The following is a 26,600-nucleotide window of genomic DNA, read 5'->3' on the forward strand; positions in this document are numbered from 1 at the left end:
AGCTCTTTTTTCTCTTGTAGCTATCTTGGGAGACTTATTTGTCATGAAGCTACCTAATGTCCTCATTTACTGCAGTATTCTCAGTAGAAATTGCTTTCAATTTTCCACTTCAATTCATGATGGCATTCAGATGTGCCACACTTTTTGCATGGTTTCAGAATGTTAGCACTCTAGTTGCTCATTAGAATACTGTAGTAAAGCTGTCGATCGCCAAGGAATTAACTGGCAGTCTGCTGCTGGTGTTGAAAATGTTACAGTCTGAATGTCAGAATGTCTTAATGAAATAGAAGAGAAAGATATTTGATAACTTACTCAAAATGTATCCTAATTTTTCTTTCTACACCACTAACCCTAATTTCTATGACAAACTGAAAACCCTTAGTTTATTCCTTTCTAAATGAAATGTTTTAAGTTTTATCAGTTTGATTTAATGAACGTGGCTTCATTGTTGTCATAAATAACACTTTTAGGGCCAGATGTCCGACCATTCCAAATTGCGACTCGCAATTTGTGCTCAGTTACGAGTCGCAAATTGTGAGTCGTAATTTGGAATGTACAACAGTGTCAGAGACACTGATTGCGATTCCATATGGGGACACAAAATGCGAGGCTCATGAATATTAATGAGCCACTCGCAATTTGCGATTCCATTCGGAATGGCTGGCCCTTCCAGGGATGGTGGCCTGCTTGGCTCAGCAGACCTCCATGTCTGGGAATGCTTGACAATAAAGCTGTTTTTTTAAAATGCAGTCCGTTTTCCTTAAAGGAAAACGGGATGCATTAAAAAAAAGAATGAAACGTTTTCGTTTCATTTTTTAAGGGCAATATTTTTGGACCCAGTCACAAAGGGGAAGGGGTCCCCTGAGCATCCCTTCACATTTGCTACTCCATTACCACCCTCTTGAAGAGGACAGTAATTTGCAAGTGTTTTGCGGGTAGAGAATCGCTATTAGGAAGGGACGCCCTTGGCACGCCCATTCCTAATAGCGACTCACAATTCCTAATTAGCGAGTCGCAAATAAATTGCGACTCGCTATTTAGGAATTGTACATGGCCCTGTAACATTTTGCATGCGCAAACGGGTCGCAACCCCGTTTGCGCATGCAATTTAGGGTCATACATCTGGCCCAATGTGCTCTAGTTGTTCTTTAGAAAAGTATGGGAAGCTGCAGTAGAACACAAGGAAATCAACTGACAAACTACTCTGGTCTGAACTACAGGATTTACGGAGAATGTCAGACTTCATTTTCATATGGCTGAGAAAGAGAGTGTGAATTTATAGAAAAATATGCTCTCATTTTAGCTTCTGGAGCACTTTCCATAACCTCTATGGGAAGATCATGAGAAAACTGTTTTTTCTCAAACATGATTAATGAAATCCCAGCAGAAGCCTTTTTCACAGGGTAAAATCACCTTAGAACATACCATAATTCCTAAAATGTGTATGTTACCATCAACAAATGATTTATATTGTAGCTAAAATCTGTTATCAAACTTTATAGGTTCTCGTTTTTTTACCCTCAAAACCTGCCTTTCACTACAATGCATTTCAATGGGGTGCGATCATGTATTTTGGTCCAAAGATGGCTGCCAACATTTCCTGGTTGAAGTGTTGGCAGCCAATCAGATCCCACCATGAGCTTGGTTCTTTCTGCTGATGTACTTTTTTGGAAAATTTCGTGAAGGCTTGTCATAAGGAGCCAAAGTTGTAGACAAATCAATAAAATGCTTTTCCTATGGAAACATGGTCCTAACTATAACCACCTACCGGCGACCACCAATAGATAACACACACACACACACACATACATACATATATATGTGTGTGTTCACACACACTAGATAGTATCCAGAGAAGAAGTGAGATTTTAGCAATGGCTGCATCAACTGATGGTGAACATTTTCTACCTTTGTTAGTGAAAGTCACAGGTACTGCAACTACCAGGATACAATGGAAACCTCTGGCTGCAAGGGCAGCAGTGTGCTCCTTTCAACTGTTATTATTAAAGATCCTCAGGAAGTTATTAGGCTTGCAAGCCTTGGGACGCACAGGAACACTTATGAGTGGTACTTGACCTGATGAAATAAAAGCAGCATTCCAAGCATCTTGTATCTGAACTGCTACTATCCTTTGAAGACTGACAAAAACCCAGAAACTTGTTTCCAGGAATGCACGGAAATGCCAGCACTGGCTGCACCAACCGATGAAAGTATCATGTACTGCAATTACCATAATGCAATAGGGAATTTTTTTTATCTGAGGTGCCAGAAGTGTGCTGTTTCTTACTGTATTGTCCTAGATTTCTTTGCCTGCAGTAGGAGCCAGGGCACATTTATTGCATTACATAGTAGTGGGTTAATCCACAAGGCAAGAGAATAACTGATAATAGGATTAAAGATGTGTCAGGGGAAAAAATTAGTTTTTCATTTTTTCAAGTATTCTGTGAAGTAATTAGGTCTGCATATACAGTAGACCAACTGCAAGTGCCATGGGATCTGTTGGGAAATATCTTATATTCCATTCAGAACTTAAAATATTTGTTAAATTGCTGGTGACAAGAGCACACGGATAGTGCTATGGAGACTCAAAACATAATTTCCTTTGGTTCCAGTAAGACCTGTTCACCATAAAAAATATTTTGAAATTAAATCCGCCTGTGGAATTTATGAACCCAATTTACGGAACAACAAACGCTAAAGTGACATGTTGGCTGGAAAATATAGCTTGCAACAATGTCTTAATTGATAGTGTTAAGGGAGACCAGCGCCAGGAAGAGGACAGCATTAGTGTACTTCATGAAGGCCATTCTTCCAAGATAGCCCTCAGTCAACAACTTCATTTCATCCTTGCTACCATGTAAAAGTGGCACCTGTACTTAAAGAATTCTCTTGACCAATGTTCTTGATTAGAAGCACATAGCGTCCAGGAGTAGGGATGAAGTAATCATTAGAAGAGAATGTGAGTAGAAGCATTTAGCAAGCAATTTCACACCGAAACCTACCCCAAAAATCACTAAAGACAAGCAATATTGACAGATCCGTTTGTAATAGACCAGTGCCTATACAGATGACAAAAACAGGTATGGGAGGATGGTATCCTGCTTGCACTGCATGTGCTTTTGGAATGAATAATTGGATAATGAAGGTTAGGATTGAAGAATCCTCTCTCTCTGGGACTCAGTGACCCCATCTCTTCCTAGATTTCTCTTTGTGTCTCTCTTTTTTCCTTTCCTCTTTCGTGAGCTCAGTCCCTGTTTTGATCTCTCTCTTTTGTTTCTAGCACTATACATTCAGGACTACAAGTATAACAATGCCAAGCAAAACAGGCCTTGACAAGCTTATCATGCCCAATGAGGAGTAACTTGAAATAGCTCGGGCACTATTTGGGGATCACAAAAGATCTGCTTGCGTCCAAGATATCCAATAAAGATATTTGCTATTAAGCTTAAGCTTCAATGCAGGATTGCATGATAGAGAAGTGCTGCTATGCATAGATACAGGAGTATGAATCACTACGTCAGAACAGACCTACAGTACATTTCACAGATGGTAATGTCTTATTCTGAGATGGTAACTTCTCACTGCAAGGTAGAGGAATTAACTGTAAAGGTTTTACAGATGCCTTTATAATCAGGTTTTGCATTTAAATCATCTTCAAACCAGAAATGTGAATTGTTCAGATAAAAAATGTTTTGCAATAAAGGGCTAGAGAGATATAACCAAAGAGACATGGATGTTCTGATATGCACTTACTTTATATTTGTACTTTTCACCTCAAAAATCCCAGTTGTACCAAATCTCTTAAAATTGCAGACAAAAACGGAAGCGAGAAATTTTGTGAAAAAAACTTGCCAATGGGTAAAGTACGCAATGTAAAAACATAATTGTAACCTACCCAGTCTACCTCAATCTCTTTCAAATGACCCATGGTCCACTACTAAACTTTTCCTAAGTACATCTTATAAAATGAGTTGCGATAAAAAGATACCACTCTATAACGCCTTATCTGGACAATTTATTACCCAATTTTGAAAGTATGTTGGGTAAAAGCCATGCGTGATTGGTAAAAACTTCTCCCAGTTTTAAATAATGGTGCAAAAATAGTCCTCACCAATATCAGCATGTGCAAAGTAGCTTATCCAAAGGGGTTCTTGTGAGGTTTCTCAACATGGTTACATTGCTCTCTCACCATTCAACCAACTTGTTGAGGCCATAAACTTAATGCCTCCAGTGCTGGTGTACTCAGTGTTACAATGCAATTTCCATCGCAGCAAATGTGTAATTTTATTGTTAGTGTTGTGTGTCAACGTGTTTACCATCTCAAGTGTTGGTCTCATCTGGTTCACCGAACCTCTGGAATGGGCTGTAAAAAGCTTGAGATGACTGGCATTCATTGCTATTAGTTAGTATGATGGGCTTGTCCCTTAGGTAAAAGGTTAATGAAAGGATTCTGGATGGTCAACAAGAGACTGGGAGTTGCCTCGGTTTGAGAAAATCCTGCATGTCCCTACACCAAGGTGATGTTTATAGGAATCAAGTTGTGCTCAATGCAGGCGTATCCCAGTCATCTGTAGACAGACTGACTACATTTGTGAGTCAGTACATGTTTGTGCCTGTGCAAAACAAGTAATTCTGGGTAGAGGCAGTCAATGGCTGAGTAGCCATGCTCTGCATTGAAGGTGTTGCCAACCAGAAGCCTGTCACAGAGTGGTATATAGCTCCAGACATCTTGGCCCTGACAACTGCAGAGCCAACATAGGACTGGGGGAAGTTTGGATAACACAGAGACGTCTTTTGAAAAAACCAGAGCTGGAGACAGTTAGCATTTCTGAGTCTCCAAACAGAAGGGAGAAGCCAACTGATTAATTGAGAGCTGTACAAAGCATGCAACGTAACATACTTATTGTCAAAATGTCCTAAAACTATAGAAAGTCGCTGCAGGATGTCTAGCGCCATGGGCCATTGTGACTCACAAATTTCACCAAATTGCGCTTCGCAATTTGTGAGTTGCAATTGCCAATGTACAACAGTGGATGAGACACTGTTTGCGAATCCCAATGGGGTTGCAAATTGCATGCCTCATGCATATTTAATGAGGCTGCCGCAATTTGCGACCCCATTGGAAATGGCTGGCACACACAGGGATGGTGGCCTGCTGGGGTCAACAGACCTCCATGTCTGGGACTACTTTTAAATAAAGGGGATGCATTTAAAACAATAAAACAAAAATAAACGTTTTTATTTTATTTTTTAAGGGCAGGTAGTGGTCCCTGGGACCACTGCCTGTCCTTACAAAATGTTTGCGCATGCATTCCCAAAGAGGAAGTGGTCCCCTGAGGACCCCTTCCTGTTTGCAAGTGCTTTACCTCCCTCTTGAAGAGGGTGGTAAACTGGGAGTGTTTTGCGACCACAAAACATTCTTACATAGCTTGTGAGGTCGCCATTAGGAAGGGAACGCCCCTTCCTGATAACGAGTCGTTAAACACTATTTTGCGAGTCGCAAATTATTTGCGACTCGCACAATAGGGTTAGTACATGGCCCACAGGTTTTTTGTATGCGCAAACGGGTCTTAAACGCATTTGCGCATGCAAAATTCCATAGTAAATCTGGCCCCATGTTCCTTCCAGCTGCTATGTTGACCTTGAAATAACTATGACCTTTGCAGTGATGGTATTTCCATAAGGCCATATGGTAGGTGAGTTGTAAAACTTAGGGATAATCATACAACAAAGTACTGTGCAGTTCCTTTGGAGGTTTAATACCTCGGGCCGATTCACAGAACTAATCTGATACAAAATCCTAAACTTACTACTTTTGGTATTCACAGAAAGCATTTAGTAGTAGTTAAGTTAGGACTACTAACTTTACTACTACTAAGACAAAATCCTAAACGTACTACTTTTGGTATTCAGAGAAGGCATTTAGTAGTAGTAAAGTTAGGACAACCAACTTTACTACTACTAACTAAGACAAAATCCTAAACTTACTACTTTTGGTATTCACAGAAGGCATTTTGTAGTAGTAAAGTTAGTAGTTCTAACTTTACTACTACTAATACTATAAAGTAGTAAGTTTAGGATTTTATCTCCGTTTAGTAGTAAAGTTAGTAGTCCTAACCATGGTGCAAGGGTGCCTGCGCCTGCGCATGGCTGCAGTTTGTGCGCCAGCGTGGGGGAAGCACAGAGATGCGACAAATTGTTGTAAATATGTTGCATCCCGGTGCTTCGAAACTAATGCAACGCATCAAAATGACTTGGGGCACCGCGCTGCGTTAGTTTCCTTGCAGATCTGCCCCTATGAACAGACAAGGTATTGAATTGATACAGATGGACCCAATGCTGTTGCTTTTGCAGCTCCTCAGGTCCAGACCCTCCTGCTCAAACTGCCATACTCACTACGACCACCACGTAGCCCAATTGATAATCAGACAAAAGAATTTCCCCAAATATTTTATGCTGCCAAAGCGTTTCCCTCAAAGGTGGTCGTTGAACTTTGGCAAAGGAACTTGGTGGCTGGTGCCAGGTGAATTTCATCCGGTAAACTGAACCGCCCCTAGGTCGTGTGCAAGAACTCCACTAGCCCTTTCAGCCCCCCACCCCTTTTATCTTTGGTGTTGTAGTTTTGTTTCTAGCACTATACATTCAGGACTACAAGTATAACAATGCAAAGCAAAACAGGCCATGACAAGCTTGTCATGCCCAATGAGGAGTAACTCGAAATAGCTTGGGCACTATTTGGGATCACAATAACGTTTTCTTAGTAAGTCACTCTTGAACATATACATACAAAAATACGCATCTGGTTTCCTTTTGCACGAGGATATGTTTGAATCATAAAATTCAGACTAAGTTTTTAAAGCACAAGTATTGTTCTCTCCAGGCACAAGTCTCCCAGAAAGAGGCCATTTGACACCACATGTCACTTCTGGGTCGAATACATTACCCCACGCATGTTACAAAAGCTACCACATAATAACTAGTTGAGCCTCTTACCTAGCAATGGACCCTATGTCAAACAAGATATTTAAGATCTATCTTAGCTTTTTTTAACACATGGCATGGGCCACTTTGGACTTCACATGCGGTCACATGCCCCGTCACTCATCTGTGCCTGAGAACTTTTGCTTTCTCACCCAACAGATAACAATGGTGAATTGATTCCCTTTTTTCCAGTGTGGGAAAGCTCGTGCCATCCTCTCTGTGGGATGTATCAAGACTGGAAAGATGCCAGTCAGACGGAACCTGTGCAGCAAGCTTAATCAACAGGTTGAGCGCATATAAGGAAATTAATGGACTTGAATAAAAAATGATTTTCTTTTTTTCTTTTTTTTTTGTTCGGAAAGAGGGGTTGGGAGAAGAGGTTCTAAGCGGAAACTTGGTCTCAACAAACAATAGGCGTGTTGTACAAGGCACGTGCCTATAAAAATATACTAGCTTCATAAAATACCAAGGATGAAACATAAATGTGAGAAGCATAACACATTTATATATCTTCATTGAAAATAAAATACTGGTTAAAGTGACATTATAGTTGGGTGAAAGTGTCAGTTAAAACTTTACATTTTAAACTTTAAAAAGAACACACTGAAATTTGCCAGTTATACTTTACTGCTGTAACTATAAAACTTGAACCTTAACCATGCACAGTGATATCACTAATGATGTAATTTCAGATGTCATCAGTCATATCAACAATGATGTCACATAACATATCATGAGTGATGTAATATGTGAGATAAGCAGCGCATGACAAGGGCACAACCTATAGTTACTTCAGTAAACTATAACCAGTACATTTTTGCGTTTTTGGTTTTTTTAGTTTAAAATGTTATGTTTCAACTGACATTTTCACCTAACAATAATGTCACTTAAACTTTTGTGGTTTAGTGAATTTTAGTTTTTTTTAATGTAAAGTAAGATGTTATTACCATACTTAACTATAACATCACTTTTACCTTTGTTTTTTTAGGGAATGTCTAGGGTTTCTTTTTTAACATTAAGTAAGATTTATACCAACTCCAGCCAAGCATGGCCAGTCCCTTTGCCTAACCCCCCACAGATTCCAGCCCATCCTAGCCTTTAAAAAACATTTCTGGTCTCATGGGACTCTCTCAGAGGTTTCCCAGCACCATGATGCCCCCCCTCCAGGCAGGGTCATTCTCATCTCAGCAGACCCACTGACAAAATAGGCTAGAAGGTCGGGGTATCCCCACTTATGTCCTTTTTAGGTCTCGCCTAGCGTTGCAGCGCATGCGCTGCACGCATGCGCTGCACGCTCGGTGAGATTTATTGTGAACGAGGACTTTGAGAAGAGGGCTTGAACCCCTACCCCTCATTTCCATTGGCTTGCATCACCGTTTATGGTAAACGGTGGGCTGCCATTGGAAATGAGCTTTTTGGGTTGCCTCCCTTCCGCTTTTTGGGACGGCCCCTCCGGACTGGATTTCTTGCTTCACAGCTGTCGTGAAGCACTTTCTTATTTTTATGGAGGGCCATCTGTTTCTATTTAGTAACAGATGGCCCTCCCTAAAGATAAGGTCCATTGTCCATGCATTTTTGCAACCCCTTCCCCGGCCCGCACTATGCCGGACTCACCTCAATGGATGTGGCAATGTTCGGACCAGCACTGCTCCGGCGTTGCACCCCTGAGGCGTGTGTAGTGCTCCCCTCAGCGGGTCGCAGGCTAGGCCGGGTCCGTTAATGACAGCCTGAGCCACGCAGGCGTTGTGATTTTTGGATTCGGATAAAATGGCGGCTTTTCCAGTGTCGGAAATAGTCATCCCTTGTCATTTCTGTGCGTGCTGCGTTAGTCCTTCCTGTAAGCCCTTCGTGCTGTTGCTCATCCTCTTTCCCAGTGCACTGGGTTGCTTGTGTTTGGTCCCTCGTCTCTAATCCATGAAGCCCCGGTGTAGTCCTTCCTCCCTGTTCATGCTGCCTCTTCTGCGCCATGTTGTGAGTTACGTATGCCCGTGGCCGTCTCGGAGGCTTGCCAATGTGACGGAGGCGTTGAGAGCAGGAACGGCAGAGGTGGCAGCGAGCCGAACTCCTGTGCAGGAATACGAGCCTACGTGCCGGACAACGCCCGTCTTGCACCGGAGTCCCGTGTTGGGACCAGCTCAGTCGGCATCGGGCAGACTGCAAGCGAAGCATCGGGTGAGTGCAGCCCGTGGGGAACAGTGCCTAGGAGGACAGGGAGGCTCTCCTGTTGAGGGGGCTGGGTTGGAGCAGAGTGCGCAAACACGTACTGGGGACCACTCTGTGTTTTCGGGGAGGCTCAACTGATTTGATGAGTTGTTTTGCTGGTGGAGTGTGTGTGGTGGGGTTCAAAAGGCAGCTAGAGTGTAAGTTAGGGTGTTTTATTTTAGTGCTGGTGGGCGCGCGCATCTGGTGGTGGCATATTTGAAGGTGGGGTGGTAGTTCTAAGGCTGTTGGTTGTGCATTGGGGAAGGATTGTTGGTGATTCGTTCGTGTGATTTTGGCTGGAGATTGGTAAATGTGTTCATTGAAATGTTAAGTGGCCCTGAACAGCGTGGTGCCCCCGTCTTGTGAGGCGTTGGAGTGAAGAGGGGGATTGCGGGAAGGATTCAAAGCAAGTTTATTCCACCATAGATCTCAAGAGAGCGCGAGGACATGCTCAACACACGAGCCTGTCGCTACATGCATGGTACACCATGTGACTGGCATGTGTTACATGCTCATTACAGGCCTGTATGGGGAGGGGGTGTCCGCAGGCCATTTGCCTCAGTTAGGAGTGATATGTATGGGTCTCTGGCAGACTTAGGTGCAGCATGATGCATGGCACCACGCTGTGCAGCTGAGCACATTTAAATTAATTAATTATCTGAACTGTCTGCCTTCCTTCCTGTCCATCCCCGTCAGTACTCATTTTTGGCACCTCCCACCTATTTTTCATTGTCACCATTTCTGGAGAACAAAAGAGGGAAGAGCACGCAAAGGGGTGAGAAGGAGAAACAGAAGGAAGAAATAATTGTCAGAAAGGAAAAAAGCAGAAATCTACATGATTGACGTAAAAGGGCAGTGGATTAAAGAGGCATGGGGTGAATTCCGGACTACGAAGTGATATGGATCTCTAGCAGCCTTAGGTGCAAAGTGAGGAACAGCGTCACGCTGTTCGGGGGCCACTTAACATATTTAAATTAACACATGCCCAACGGCCCCCCTCCCCGACATCCATCCATGCGACAAGAACTAAACGGGCCTCATTACAACTTTAACAAGCATTTGCAATGCAATAGGTCTCGCATTTGCGAAAGTTTAACCTATTGGCATTGTAAATGACAATGCCTTTTATTTATGTTTTAAAAACCGACACATAAATAAAAGGCATCGCCATTGAAAATGCCAATAGCTCAAACTCTAACAACTGCGAAACCTATTGCATTGCAAATGCTTGTTAAAAAATATTTTCAGGACAAAGGGACCAAGTACCCAAGACAAGTAATGGCAGCCAAACCATTTCTGTCCATGCTGCAGCCAGCCAATCAGAGTGCTCGCTGCAAACAGCCCCCTCAGCCAGTCAGAACTCTGGAATTGTTTAATTCACACACAACTGTCAATATATCTATAATAATAGTACCTTACATTTCTCAAAAGCTACTGAATGGATATACACCAAACACAAAAAGCGCGCTTTCAGGGTAAAGATCTAGCTTTCTACAACGTTGGTGTAATTCCATTCAGCTGTAACACTGACTAAAATTCCTTAGTGATATTGTGTGGGGAAATTGCATTTTGGACCCCAGCTCGAAGAACCGCCCCAAAACTTTTCAGTAAGGAGCTGAGGTGAATTAACTTTTTATTGGGAGAGTTTTTAAGTTTTGTAAAGATTTGTCAAACGGTGCCAAAGTAATTAGCAAAACAAAAAACACTCTTTATTTGGAAAGTTTGACCTAACTAATTTAATGACTGCAGAGGACTCGTGGCTGGCAACATTTTCACTGAAATGCAAGAGTAAGCATTTTCTGATTTCAGGATTCGTTTTTGAAGTGCAAATTGAAATATTTTTTCATTTTAATTCTATAAAGTCATACCGGTCTGTTCGTTCTGCATTTATAGGGGACTCTATAGTGCGCCAGGTGTCTCTACCCATCCCAAGAAAGCTTATCATGTCCACAAAAGTGTGGGAAAACACGGTGGGGACTCAAGCTTGTCCGCCTGGAAAACATCCATCAGAAAATTCTAAACACTAGGCTTTATTTTTATTGGACAGAGGGCAAACAATCTAATTAGCTAAAACTACTGAATTTTCATTATTTTGATTGGCTGCCAGCTTCTCCCATGCCCTGCCTTAATCACTCTTATGACTCTTAGGGTGCTTAACGGCGAACCGGGCGAAGCAGGGTTATAAAGTTATTGCAGATCCCACTGCAGTCTGTTCCCTACAGAAAGACTCCGTCTATCTTTGATGAGACATATTCCACTTCACGCTTGTGAATACAAGAAATTGCAAATCTATCCTTCAATCTGCTTCATAGTACATGGACGAATACATTGGAGTTTCAACTCCCTTAAAAAGGAGAATTATGTACCCCTGGGTACAATGTCCATCAGCATCACGTGATAGCTTGCTTAGAAGTATATAACAATACAGTATAACACAAAACACAAGGTTGGGGGGGAAAAGAAATTAGTATCTTCACAAACTTCAACTACGAATTACACAACAGGACACAAAGTCCAGATGTGATAATGTTGGCTATCAGTTACCCTCATGGGATCGATTGCCTAAGTAGAGAAGATATTAGACTGTGGTGATTATTTAAGACCGGTACAATACTGGTGCCACCCATGCATACGGAAACGCGACCACAGTAATGGCAGATCAGCACCCACTGTAATGATATAACAAACCTAACAATTTACAGTAGCTGTTAAAGGCGCTGCCAAGAATAGAGTTTCTTTGTCCAGTGACATGAAGCCACCTGGTAATGCAATTGCATAAGTCGCAACTTGGGGGTAGGCCAAAATTGCAATGGACACTAACCAGCCACAGCCAGGACCAAATTCAGTAAATCTGCGGAGGCCTTGAATGTCCCCTTCTGTCTACCCAATGCATTCAAGCCCTCTCCCACCAACTGCTGTGTAAGTACGGCTGCCACCTCTTTTCTTGCTGGCCTCCATAGAAAAACACTGGCCAGGCCAGAAAAAATGGCAGAGGTGGCAACCTAGGAGTCACTCCCACTTCCCCCTGCACCCAGTCACTCAGATTTACCCTTTCCCTCCCAGGACCTCCAACTTTCTCCTTCTCCTGCCTTGTCATCCCAGACACTACTGCTTACTCCTCCCCCTAGGCTAGAGCTTCACTCTATCTGCCCCACATCCTCCCAGGCGCACTGCTCAGGAACAAGCATCATAAAGCCCACAGTGTGGTAGAGATGAGAGGCAGCCAAGAGCACCAGTAGGAGTCAAATCTGGCACTGAATTTTAGATGTGGAAAAAATTGTCTTGAGGCAGGTTGAGTGTATATGTGAGTATGTGCCTCTCTGAAAGTGTGTGTGTGTGTGTCGGTGTGTGTGTGTGTGTCTGTGTATCTGTGTGTGCAAAGCCCCACTCCCCTCCCCCACCGGTAAAATGCTGGCCCTGGAACAATTGTGATAAATCTTGGTGGCTTACAGTCATCCATTGCCCAACCCTGCTGATTCTTGGCAACTTTTTGGCATCCAGAAGAGGATGCAGAGTGCCTGCTCTTGATAAAAATGTTGGCCTCGCATAACAGTGGTAATTCTTGGTAGCTCCAAGTCATTGATTTGATAATGCCGATTCTTTTCTTCTGGACGAATGCTGGCCCTCTCTTAAAAGTGGTATTACTGACAATTTGTGATCATCTGTTGCATCTTGCAATCCTGGCAGTTTCGGGGCATCTGTGGTATAATGGTGAGTATCTCTGGTATAACGGTGGTCCTGACAGAATGGTGATAATTCTTAATATATTGGGCACATCCATGGCAAAATGGCTGGCCTGGCATGAAGTTGGTAATTTTTACCATATTGTGCGCAAAAATTGCACAGTGGTAATCATTCTTGACATTAGGGAGCATAATAGGAGCATTACCTGCTGTAATGCTGACCCGTGCATTATGGTGGCAATATGTTACATATCGTGGGTGTACATAGTGGGATGGTGCCCACCAAACATTATGCTGATCCTGCCTTAAAGGTGGTAATTCGAGGGATAGTGCGAGTAGAGTTGGTATGACAGTGCTACGAAACAATTGCAATTAATATGCTGAAAGGCACAGCAGGGTCCAAATAGAGAAAGCATAGCAAGAGAACATAGTTAACAAGCTCGCTAGGATGCATGTTTAGGCAACCGTCTCTCCAAAACGCAGGATAGATATGTATGCAAATACTCAGGTTTTGTTGGGAGGTTTGGGCAAAGCAAGAACTACTTCATTTGTAATACGTGTTTACATTTTTTTTAACACTTCAAATAAAATAAAAACATCCTCTGTTAAATAATTTTTAAAAAAAATAGGTGTGTGGTTTAGTGTTTGTGTAATGTGAGCAATAGGGCTATGGTGTGGATCAGGGCTAAGGGCCAGGTTTGTGGTTAAGGAATGGATTACTTTTAAGGGACAGTGTCAGAGTTGAGGAAAGTGATGGGACATGAGTTAGGGTAAGGGAGGTGGTTAAAGTGGGGTTAGGGTTAGATCGAGGCTTAGGTCAGCAGCAGAGATGGGATAGGCTTACAGTCAATCCAAAGGACGGCATAAGGAATTGGATTATGGTAATAATTGGAGTTAAAGTAAGAAACAAACTGTGGCAAGATTCAAACTGTGATCTTGGGTCATAGGAGGTCAATTTAATTTTTTAACTAGTGTTTCGAAGCATAAAACGCTATTGTTTTGTTGCGACTTTTATATATCTACATTTTCGTAAATTACATTTGTGGTAGGTGTCTTAATTACACACAACTGCATGAACATATAAAGTAAGGCCAAGGCCAGTTGCATCGGGGCACAGACCCTGGCTTCAGGATACAAATAGGATGATTAATTTGTGGGTGAGTAGTATAGAGACTTTGACAATAAGAAGCACAACTGGCGTTGAAGAACGTGCACTAGTCATATCGACGCAAGTCTGTATTTAATTTAGTTTGCTGTCTAAATATTCCTTAATTGTGACTAATACGTGCAGTTTGTTGTAATTTGTTTATGACTGAGGAACAGTAGCATACACTACTTAGCATCTTTTTCGCAGACTATTTACATACTGTGAGAAGATTTCCCTTTTACACCCCCCCCCCCCCCCCAACCCGATTCAAAAGATTTTCATAATGTATTCTCTTTGGATTTCAAGTTCTGAACTCCCTTTGTCTATTGTTGCCGAGTCTCATCATGCCTTGTGTCATATTTTCAGCCAACTCTGCTTTTTAAGCAACATGATTTGCATTCTGGAACATTTCGTCCCACGCTAAGAATTCTCGGAGAAAGGGTACAAGTTTCGGAGGGCGTCGTGCTAATGGCTCAAAAAAACAAAAAAACAAAAAACAGGACTGAATGAAAATGTTAAGCATGGCCTTGGGCCCTTCGGTTTGGGCTGACAGGTCTGGCTTTTGCTGGATTGTGAGAGAAAGTGAAAAGGGACAAGCACTAGAGACAGACAGAAATGAAGCCACGCTCACCTTAATTCGATCCTTTTCTTTTTGCCACTTTTCCTCTTCATCCCCAACATCGAGTATCTGCAGGTGCAGCTGTTCCTGGATCTCCGACAGCTCGGCCTTGTTTGAGAAGAAAGAGTTACAAGGTAAAGCAAAGATGACATGGGCTGACAGCTACTCCCACTCTCTCACCCAGTACATTTCTGTCAACTGGCCTCGTGTACTGAGGGTGACAGCCTCTTTTGGTTGTTCGCCCATCCACACTAAGCTCGCTGGAACTTGTAGTTTTATTTTAACCATTCAAGTAAAAGCTTACATAACGCAGAATTCTTAATGCTACCAGTTGACCAAACCAACTAAAACCGCCCAGCCGCCGTACTCCATGCTATGGTGCGACTTTGCAGCTGTGCCATGTTAGCTTTCTTCTTTAAGCTGTGCTGTACACCACAGCCCCTTTTCAGTCTGCAGCGTTTTCTCTTCTTGACTGCAGTGTGGTGTTTTAGCAAACATCGCTTTGCGTTCAGGGTTTTATTTTTGGGCCCTTAAATGAAAGCACAAACCCAAAAGCAGGGGTGTGGAATGTAATAGAATATCTAATCGTCCATGGGGCTGGCTGCAGTAACAAAATCCAATTGTACCTTTCGTACTTTGTAGTGTGGTGACAAATTATGGCAGGAATCTCATTATATAAGATCACTGATATAGCCTTTCTGATTATGCCAGAATTCATACCATAGTAGAGTTTGAATTGGAGTAATTCCCTTATTTCGCCACCCTTCCGCACATCTACATGCTGGGGCTGAAGTTATTGGTAAGCAATAGTTCCAGGGTCGGAATGCCCTTTCGAGTATGTGCAAACCTACTAACTTGCGTGTTTTAAGGGTTTTCACTAGCTCTTCTCTAATCTTTTCCCATGCTGAGAAAGGTTGGAAATCTACTGCTGAAAATGGCAGATGTAAAACTTCTTTCAGGGTTGGGAAAAAAGTGGTTGGAGGGAAAGGGAATTTACAAACGCTCAACAGATTTTATTTTCGCTTGAGCTAATCTACACATACATATTTGCATAAGCTAAAATGCAGTGCACACATATTTTCTAGGAGTACTGTTTCTTGGCATGCTTTTGTAAATTCTTGTGAATTCATGAAATCCCTAAATCTGCAAGGACACATACCATGGGTGACCTTTGAGGCTTTCTTTAATAATTGGCTCCTAATTAGGTCTGGCGTTAACCAAGACCTTTTTGTTTATTAAAATTATGTCTCTCTCTCTGTCTATCTATTGGCTGGCTTCACTGTGAGTGACACCATTAAGCTCTTTTACAAAGATCATATCTGCACACAAGTCGTTTTTTTCAGTGGCAGGAACTGCTGTGGCATATGCTTTTTGAGACCAAAAACTATTTTGGCTTTCGCCAATATTTGTTATAACAGAAAGGGCCGAGCAGCTCCCACACCAATAAGGTTTTACAAAAACCATGCCAAACCAAGACACGCATTGACCAAACCAAAAGGCTGACCACCAATTTCAGGCCTACTGGCCTTGCCAATGCTTGTAATTTTTGTTTCCCATAATCTTATTGAAACTGGTTATACTGATTTTCCATTTTGAATATTTTTGGTAAATAATAGCATGCATCAACACTTGTTGCTAAATGAGGCTGCAAGGAATTATTACCTGAAAGTTTACAGTAGTTTAGCAAAATGCTTTCTTCCTATTTGCATTTTTTTTGTGAACACTTTATTTTGAAAGCAAAGAATCATCAATCTTACTTTCCAGGTTCAGCAAATATTTGCATCAAATCAGAGTGCATTCTGGGAGAATTATACATAGCCTCATATTGCTAAACTTTGAAAACGTGTGTACACATTTTTATACTGGAACCACTGTCAGTAGTGCAGTCCGAGCTTACAATATTTTCCTAGAGGGCTCACCCTAATATTAAAGGCTTTTCATTAATGAACCGTAAATACAAGTTTGTACAGCCTTAGTCGATGGAGACACATTTTAACTTAACTGAACTGCAGACAATGCCTTTCCCTGATCCATAATATACTGTAAACTGACAGCCAAAGGGTTTGTGCTTCAGGGGGTTGGGTGTTCTTGTCCAAAGGACAATATATACATGAAAACGTGCTATCCTTGACCCCAAACTATATGTTCTGGGTATGGGGCACTTTGTGGGCGCACAGTGGCTCCTGGAAAACAAAGCCTGTGTTCTCTGACAGCTCTTCCTAGTGGCTGTTTAATCTCATTTTGATTCACGTAATCTGCGTATTCACGATCGTCCTCGAGGGGAGTGGGGTATAATCAGCCGCGGTCGGTAGTAGGAGTAGCAGCAGGGCGGTGACGTGGGAAGGGGGAGGGGCAGGGTGGGGGGTAGTAAACTATGGATTACGGAGGTTTACAGGTAAGTTAACATATAAATTAATAAAACGAATTTCGTTGCGTGCACTGCATCCCCAAATGCGATGCAGTGCACGCAACAAAATTCGTTTTATTAATTTATATGTTAACTTACCTGTAAACCTCCGTAATCCATAGTTTACTACCCCCCACCCTGCCCCTCCCCCTCCCCACGTCACCGCCCTGCTGCTACTCCTACTACCGACCGCGGCTGGGTATAATGGTATTCCTGTGACTTTGAGCTATCAGCTAACTCTGCACTCGAGCCCCATACATCTGACCTAGCATTGTGATAACGATATAAGATAACACAGTGCAGAGGTTCCTTGCTGTCTGATGTCATCATACAATACACCTGTGCACAGTCCTGGACTTTCGACTCGCCACGCCTCTGCAATCTTTAAAATGCAATCACAAAGGCCAATGGTATAAGCAAAATGACAAGTCCAAGGCTACCAAGTCTGTTTGCCTAGAAACCACGACCTGCTGACAAAGCTCTCAAACGGTCCGTGTCTGGTGCCAATAGCTCACCTACACACCTGCCTGTTACTTTCACTCTCTTGCAGCGCTTCAAGCTGGTTCAGTCTGGGATATGCATTTTATTCCTTACTTAACTTCAGCTGGGAAAGCATAAAACTGAGCCCAGTTACCAAAAATAACCAATAGCCATTGGGCTAATCATTCATTTTGGTTCATTACTAGTGTGTTACTCGCTGTAGAGCGCTCCAACGCCTCGTCAGAGATAGTAAGCACTATATAAATGATATTTCAATACAATAAAAGAAACAGGACTGGATGAGATGCTGGTGTCTGAACAATATAGAGGCAAATAGGTTTCTAATCACTCTCAACCAAAGTTTTAAGTTTTATGCTACTCTAAGCCAATTTCACCAAAGCAATTTAAGGGTATCTGGAGAACACCATGGCCATCCCCACCAGTTCTGGTGCAAGGATTTCCAGAGAATCATGTCAAATCAGACGTCCCCTGGACTCTTCCCAGCCAGTGACAGTCCACTTTGACTACAAGTTGTATGGATTCACATATGATGCCAAGTCACAGAAACACCACACTCCTGGGAGTTCGTATAATATCCAAATGCATTTTGAGAATTGCAGTCTTTGCATCGATTGACGCAACAATTTTAATTGTTTATTAAAGGAATGACTGGATCTGGAATCTTGTACCAGGTGACCTGGAGCCATCTGGTAACTTTGCTCTGTTCAGCTCAATCCTCAGTTCTGGCTAGCGAATCTCGTGTGTTGAGTGTGAGTTGTGTAGCATTGAAAGAAACAGTGCATGGCTCCATCTCATGAGAAAAGTCATTTTGCCACTCCTAGGGTGTTCCTTTGAAAACCTAATCCTTTAGGTTTGACTATATTATGTGATTTTCAGTCTTGGTTTACTTCAACTGTGCCAACTAACCTAAAGGACCGGAGTATAATGTTTTGCTGAAGGGAAGCCTAAGACAGGAATCTGGTGTCGCTAGCCAGGAAGGAGACCATCTCCAGTCCTGTGCTTTTCACCTGCATATCGCTGGTTTCAGGTGTTAGAATGATTAATTCAACGTAAGTAAAGCAAGACTACTGCACCCAGAGTTCAATAGTCTATCACACAAACGTCCAGGGCTGGTGTCAGAGTCCATATAGGCCTGGAGGGAGGTTGTCGCACTAGTAGCCAGCAACCCTTGCCTTGAATCGCAGTCTCGCCCTCCAAGCCATTACGGACACCGTTTCCACTCCTGGAACTTTGTGTTATCGCCTAATGCTTTCTGGGTGTTGTAGTCTTACTTTGCTTTCATTAAACTAATTAGACCAACATCTGAATTTGATGTGCAGGCAGCCGGCAATTTCAGAACTGGAGATTGTGTCCCTAACAAGCTGGAGTGAGGTGGTCATCCTACCTGGTATATAGATTTCCTCTTAGGGTACCTCACACCTTGGAGTAAAGTCTTACTCACTGGGTGAGTATCTTACGCCTTGAAGCAATATTTCACTCCATGGGCTTGAGTCAGACACATTAGACCGCCCAAATTTTCGAGATCCATAGTTAAGTAGCTGTTCCAGACCATGTGTCTCTTTACACTCAGACTTGTAATACTGTTCATCCAATATAATTCCAAGACTATATGTACCAGTATGCAATGGAAAACACGTGAGCTGAATGAACTACTTACACATGAGTCATGGACTCTGGACTAGTTTCACTACTGAGTGTAGTAAGTTAGACAACCTGGTGCACATTCTTCCCTGTTGAGTACCCCTTACTCTGTGGTGCAGTGTCACAAACTGTGCGGAAATCATGCAGCCACAAGAACAGCCTCTCTCATTTGGCGTAGGTCTGACACATTAGAACACATTTTGTAGTCTAGGTGTGCGGCAGACACCCTGGTGCACAGCCTCGCATCTCTGAGTGACATATGAGGGAGACACCTAGAAGCAAAATAAGTTCCATTAGATGCAAGACACAAGCACGATTTTACTCACTGAGTATGTGCTGCACAGCACGGTGTATGTTATCACTAAATATATACTCATTCGGCAGTCTACAGTCTCAATCGCTAGGAGTGAGTCAGACATATTGGCACGGTCTTAAGCACTGGAGGCCCGATTCACATAGGTCAACTTAGACTTAAACATAAGTTTACTACACATTGGTATTCACAAAGGTAAGTTACAACTAGTAACTTTACTATTTGTAGTCATTTTCCTTTGTGAATACCAAAAAGTAGTAAACACACGTAAGTGTACGTTTACCTTTGTGAATCGGGCCCCCAGTGTTTGCCTCACGCTTCGGTGCACACCTCACTCACTGCTTGTGAGAAGCTCACCTTAAACACGATCTCAGTCATGGATATTCATTCAGTCAGACACTCAACTGGGTAAATCACTTCATCTACCCGTGCTCTTGGGTTGAGTTCGGGATAAACAGCAACAATAAAAATCAATAAAACCACTCTGGCGTAAAGAGTCACAGGAAGCGATTCATTAGGCCTGAGTCAAACTCCTAGACACACAATCTCACTCAGGGAGTATGTACGTATTTGCCTCACTCCTTGTTATACATTCACACCAGGCGGGCAACTAGAGCCAAATTTCGGGGGGGGGCTGAAAAAGATTTCGGGGGGGGGGCTAAGTCTTCCAGCCATAGGCAGAGTGGCTATAAGAAGGGGTGAAAACACCACAAAAGCCTCATTAACGAATAAATGGTCTTTTAAAGACCTGTGAAGTACTCGGGTGCGGCTGCAATTAAACGGACGCCAGCCCGCGAGTCTGTCTCAGCCGGGCTGACAAACATGACGGGGGGGGGGGGGCTGAAGCCCGGTGAGCCCAATGGGTGTTGCGCGCCTGATTCACACTCAACCAGGTTCGAGTCTGACAGGAGGCTCAAACATCCTGTGATTCTGGGCAAATCACTTGCTCTCCCCGTGCCAAACAAAATTAATGTGTCCGTCTGTAATCCACCTGGTGCTCGTGTAAAGCGCTCTGAAACCTTCGGGGTCGAGTTCGCGCTATATAAAACTGCAACAAAAAAAACACATAAAAAAACCATGTTCCACAGTCTCACTCACTAGGTGAGAGTCATTCACCAACAAGCACACTCTGACTCACTCTGAGGCAGACACCTTGGCACACAGTCTCAGTACGTTAAGGGGGCTCTAGATGAGGTGGCGTCAGACACATCAATGCAGTCTCAACTGTCTCATTCGCAGGTACACACCCACAGCGCTATCTCATTCTATGTTAAATTAATTCCGTATGTTAACGCATTAACCCTTGTTGACAAACGTTCGAATCCCCCGGAGTCCTCCCCTCTGTGAATGCGGCAGTTTGGAAGCTTCCTGGATCCCTCCCCACCTGGCCAGGCCCCTCCGCCTCTTCCCCCACACGCCTCGAGGCAGAGCACCTGCATGCCCAGCACTAGGCTCCGGAGCTCAGACATGCAGCGAGCTGCCTGCTCCGAGGTTCCCAGGGGGGAGGGCGCTGGCGGTGACGTCACTGCCATCTTTGATCTTATCGCAGAGTCTGGCTGCAGGCAGAAGCGGCGGTGTGACGGGCGGGCCGCAACCCTGGGTGTGTTTTCAACAGTCACAGATTTAATGCTTTTCAGACTCAGGTATTCAGTGAATGCTGAAAGAGGGGAGACGCCCTGGTGGGTGCTGTGTTCAGACAGGTTTGGAGGTTTCTGATCATGTCTTTAAAGGGCCTCCCACTGCGCGGTCTCTTTGATATAGGTATCTCATAGTATTAAACCGAGCATATTAAATGTTTTAATAAGCATGGTATGAGTAACAGCTTCAGTCAGTGCTGGCTTTTTAACTTTTATCACGTTGGATTCTGGAACCAGGGGCGTAACGGCCCCCCCGCGGTGCCACGGGTAGTCTTTCATTCATAGCGGGGGGCCACAGCTTGTCAGTTTTTTTTAGGGGGGTCTGAGGTTTCCTTAGGCCACTGTCTGGGACGTGTAGTTTCAATTTTACAAGAATGAAAAAAAGAACAGAACTAAAAAAGAAAGTGTTAATGGCTAGGCCATTCCTGCTGGGAAAGTAAACAGTGACCCGCAAATGTCACTGAACTCGACCGTTGCCGCATTAACTATCTTCCCTGGGGCTTGTTCGCCCCATCACTCTGTTTACTCTAAAATATTCCTCCAGAGCAAGCCTCGCGTTTCCTGATTCGACGTGTGAGCAGATTTGCAAAGGTATTTTTTCCACTCCAGTGCTTGCAGTTCTGCATTAACAAAAGGAGAAAAAAAAAAAGACTACAAATATCAAAATTCTGAGGAAATAACTTAACTGGATGAACTACATACTCATGGACTGATGAAACTTCAGAAGAATTCAAACTTTTTCCCTAGAGCAGGGGGTTGGGCTCACTGGACCGGTAACCAGTAGGCCCTTAGCCGCTAACATACGTATGCAGCTATTTCTACAGGCTAGAACACATGGATGCCAGGACAATTGTGGTTGGGTTTTATAAGCCCGTCAGGTAAACTGTGTAACACTGTTATTATTAATTCTGCAATGTGTCTTTTTTACTGAGCAAATGCACAGCTTCACCTGGGTCTTATTGTAGTTAAGGTTACCAGATATTACCTGAGTCGCCATTTTCTAGTACAGTGCATCACATAAACGATCTAGTGCATTCTTTCAGCTGTAGTCCTGTTAACCTGCATTAAATGTAACTTCTAGAGTACAGAAGTAACTGAACTTAAATATGTTGCCTTTGATGACGCTGACATATCTATCAAACCCTGGGGAGGGGGAGGGGGGGCAGTAGGGTTAATAGAAGCCTCAATGTCACCAAGACCTCCAAGTTACCAGTCTATTTGGATTTTATATTTTTAGTATTTATACAGTGCATTATACCCATAGGTGTCAAAGCAATAGCACAGGTGAGAGCAAACGACACCGAAGAGAGGCAGAACCCAACCATCACAGGAGGGAGAAAAGACAAGTTTTCAATTGATTATGAAAAGCAACATGGGAGGTGAAACTGGCAATGTGAGTGGGCAGCGTATTCCACAACTTGGCGGCTGTGACCGAAATAGAACGACCACCCCACCTAGTTTTCCGAAATCTAGGTATTGTCACCTTTCTAAGAGAAGAAGGCCTCAGCTGTCTCTTGGGGATTTACCAATGGAAGGCAGTTCTCAGGGGCAATGGCCCATGGAGAAGAAGAGCTGTGTCAGCCAGACAAAGGGCTTTAAAGGTCACTCGCTTCCTCAATGGCAACCAGTGAAGGGACAGTGGAAGTCTAGGGGTTACATTCACCAGCCTAATACAAAGCTATAAACTGACCTGACCCAATATGTTCAGACAATGCTGACTTTTCGGCCAACAGCCCGAGCATTCTGGGGCTCGTGGTTTCACTTGCCACATTATTAGACGAGGCCTACGTGTCTAAACATGCTCAGAGCAGCCGAATGAGAAACCAGACTAGCTGCCGTCGCCTAATTATAGGCCCAAGCGGTAGCCATCATGATTCATTATGGGAGTTGTAGTCCTAATTTACATAGAGTTACCAACCGGACTGGAGCTAATGTAGTAAACTGTACTTGGAGTTTATCCTTAGCAGTAACAATGCGAGACCAGCCCAATGTAAATAACAGAACAAATCACAGCACACCTGGTGAACAGAGGTGAACTTTGGCACATGTAAGATAACAGATTGTCTCTACAGTTTTTTTCTATTTGTTTCCTACTGGTTGTAATTTTAATTGTCTTGTGAAAGCTGGATTACACCTCTCTGGCAGAAAGTAGCACAATCATTAAAGGATTTGTAGAGTAACTCACCCAGGACAGCAAGAACTCTCTGCAGTTCTTGGACCACGGTCATGTCCAAAATTGCCAGGAGCTAAAGAGAGTGAGCACCCCTACTAAAGCGTCCTAACAACATCTAGGACCTCTAATTTAAGAAAATATTTAGGTTTTCCAAAGAGCTCCCAATCAATATGGGCCCCATGCTATAGTCCTGGAACTGAAGCTTAAAACAAGCTACGCACCGTAGTCTCAGCAAAATGAAGTGCAACCAATTGGACTTCAGCCACAAGCTGCAAAGCTCTTTAAACAAAAGCGTGGGCTGGTACTTTGAAGCCATAGTAGTGTGAATGTATCCATTGTCTCTACACTCGCTTCTCGACAAGTTAAGTACTTTGTCAGCAATAGATGGAGATGGATAGTAAATGACATTATGCATGTTAGACAGGGTTGGGTGTGAGACACCTTCTGCCCATCCCGACCTATTAGGAAAGTATTGGCTTATAAAAAAAGTCCCGTGTGCAAAATTATATTAGTGAAACCAACGTGATTATAGGTGTGGCACCTGGCATAGAACCACTTGACAACTATGGGGTCATTTGAATATTCAAAGAATGGCTTCACTAAATCAAGACCCACCGTGCCACGGAATCTGCGCTATGCTCTTACCTCCTTGACGTACTTCTCGGCCTCCACAGTGACCGTGTTGTGGTTCTTGTGCTCCTGGAACATGCACAGGTAGCAGATGCAGACCTGGTCGGCCTGACAGAAGAGCTCCATGGTCTTGCTATGCATCTGGCACTTCCGGGCCTCGAAGTCCCTGATTGGGTCGAGAAGCTTGTGGTCCCGGAAGGCTGCCCCCTCGAGATGCGGCTTGAGATGGACGTCGCAGAACGACGTCTGGCAGACGAGGCAGGAGCGCACGGCCTTCTTCTTGCCGTCGATGCAGGAGTCGCACAGGACGTCCTCGACCACCACGTCTCCCAGCTCGAAACTGCGGCGGTTGTTTCTGCCGCTGTCCTCCGCTTCACTGCCGGGGCGGGTGGGCGTCTGCGGGCTGGGGGGCTCTTGAGAGTAGGTGGACTGCGCCTTGAAGTCGCCCGATTCGACGTTATAGCGGTTGTTTTTCTTCACCTCAGGCGCAGGCTCCGGCTGGTTGTTCTTGGCTGTGTCGGTCTGCTCTGGGGCGAATCGACTGGGTCTCGCCCGGTTCATGTCGGGGCTGAATCGGCTCATCCTGGTGTCCAAGGTGAAGCGGCTGGTCCGGTTGTCTGTGGAGTCCGGGCTGTAGGGGCTGGGTCTGGTGTCTCCGGCCTCGAGGCTGAAGCGGCCCGCCTTGCTGTCCGCCGGGCCTGTGCTGTAGCGACTCGCCTTGTGGTCGAGGAGCTCAAAACTGTAGCGTCTTGTCGCTGTGTCACTTGGCTCCGGGCTTGCGTGGTTGGCGTGCAACTCCCCCTGCTCTGAACTGGATGGGCCGGTTGTGTTCTCATCTCCAGGCCCAGAGCCGTTGGCAATTTTCAATTTGCTTATCTCTTTCGTGGGGCTGTTTAGCATTTCGTCATTCTCCGCCTCATCGTGGTTATGGTTGGGTGTTCCCTCCTCCTCCTCCTCCAGGATCGTGGTGGTACCATTTGTTGTCTTTAGGTCCTCAGCTTCCATGGTGCTGCTGCCAAGCAAAATACCCTTTTTTGGATAAAGTGGATCAGCGCTGGTGCCTTTAGCTGGTCGTCGGGTATTTTTCAGTTGTTTTCAAATTTCCTTCTACCTGGGCGGCCTTCTTGGGTGGCGTCGTTTCGGTAGGGAATGGGGTCAGGAATATGGACCCTGCCCTGGGCACACCTGGAGCGATGAGGACACCCCGTCGCGTCTTGCCAGCGATAGCAGAAAGGCAGGTGTGCTGGAGGGACTCAAAGCTGGTGGGTGCAGCGAGAGGGGACGGGGCGGGTACCGGCAGCTCCACGCCCAGGAAGTTCAGGAACATTCCTACCTCGCCCATTCAGGTCTGCCTGTTTAATTATTTTTCCAACGCGCCAACCTGTTTGTCGGCTTATTTATTCGTCCGTAATTATTTTGGCGTGTCCTCCCAGCCCTAAGTAGCCTCCTGCCAAGGAGCCCAGCAACGGTAACTAGGTCACAGAGTTTCTGCGAGCACCTATTGAATACTGGGGCCAGAACAGAAGAGAGTCGATAAACTCCTATGAGCACGATGGCTGGGGCGTTTACTACCGGCCAGGTGTAAAATGTGTTTAATACGCGCCAGTAGATGTCCTTGACTAGAGTCCACCAGTGATATCGCGTTTAGAGTGGGCCGGATGACTAAACTATTTGGAGAGGAGGAGAGAGCCAGTTCATTAGAAAATAACAATTGGAGTGTTCATTCGGCCTAACATTATCTACCATCCTTTTGGCTTTATTAATGTTTGTTTTTGTCATGGTTTTTGCAAAAAAAAGATGCTAGGGGGCTACACGGCCGTCACCGGTATCAAAAAGTGTCTAATAGCAACAACATTTTTTTTTGTCTCAAGAAGTACACATTGCCATAGTAGTTCCTTACACTAAAAGTATGGGGACGCCATGGCAAGAAGTCAAATTCTGGTTAAAAAGCCAGATCAAAAGACACATCTGAGGTCGCACAAGTTTAACTAGAAGGCTGACAGAAGTGCAAATCAAATAGGCTTATGCTCTTTGTGTTTGCTACAGGGCAAACTTTCACATATAACTGGACTTAAAGATGAAAAAACTGGCAACCTTGTACACTCCAAGCAGGATTTGACAGCCAACATCACGGAGAGTGATTACAATTCTAGCTCTGTATCATGAATGACTGTGCCTGAAGCAGCACACCGTTGCTGAACATGAATTTTGAGTTCATAGTAACACTATTAGTTTTTTTCTGACGGTGCACTTTTTATCAGAGTTATCAGACTTAACAAGCTCTTTGTTTCCAAGAAAAGTGTGTGCCAGAGAGTTCAGGTGTTATGAAAGTGGTTAGTGTGAGAGAGCAACATTGTAAAAGTGTATGGTGTGAAATAGTGCAGTTGTTTTGAGAGTGTTGATTGTGAGAAAGTGTCAGTGTTGGAAAGTAATCGTGTGGCAAGAGCGTTGGTTGCCAGGGTGCTCTAATATTGTGAAAGAGTTGGCTGACTGAAAATGCTTTTGCTGTAGGAGCGCCTATGGTGAGAGAGCACTGGGTGTGACTGTGTTTGGTGTAAGTGCTCAGCACATAAAGCAACATTTAAGGTTCTCACACCCAGATTTCTATCACTATTACTGCTGTGTGAGAGTGCAGCTCTGAGTGTACTGGGAGACTTAGACCCTTT

General features: G+C 44.0%; 1 protein-coding gene across 4 annotated transcripts in view; it reads right to left on the reverse strand.

The window, feature by feature from the left end:
• TRIM29 (tripartite motif containing 29) overlaps positions 1 to 25,528 on the reverse strand; it is a 60,839-nt gene extending 35,311 nt beyond the window's left edge. For 3 of the 4 annotated variants that reach the window (XM_085645953.1, XM_085645952.1, XM_085645951.1), the window contains exons 1-2: positions 23,950 to 25,179; positions 14,645 to 14,740 (exon numbers count right to left, since the gene is read on the reverse strand). In XM_085645953.1, coding sequence (XP_085502079.1) covers positions 14,645 to 14,740; positions 23,950 to 24,939 — 1,086 coding nt within the window. In that variant the 5' untranslated portion in view covers positions 24,940 to 25,179. Of the gene's footprint in view, positions 1 to 14,644; positions 14,741 to 23,949 lie in introns of all 4 variants that reach the window. The other variant, XM_085645950.1, reaches the window with a different exon arrangement.
• Positions 25,529 to 26,600: the final 1,072 nt, after the last annotated feature.

The sequence above is a fragment of the Triturus cristatus genome, chromosome 3_1 (assembly GCF_964204655.1).
Source record: "Triturus cristatus chromosome 3_1, aTriCri1.1, whole genome shotgun sequence".
Lineage (NCBI taxonomy): Eukaryota > Metazoa > Chordata > Amphibia > Caudata > Salamandridae > Triturus > Triturus cristatus.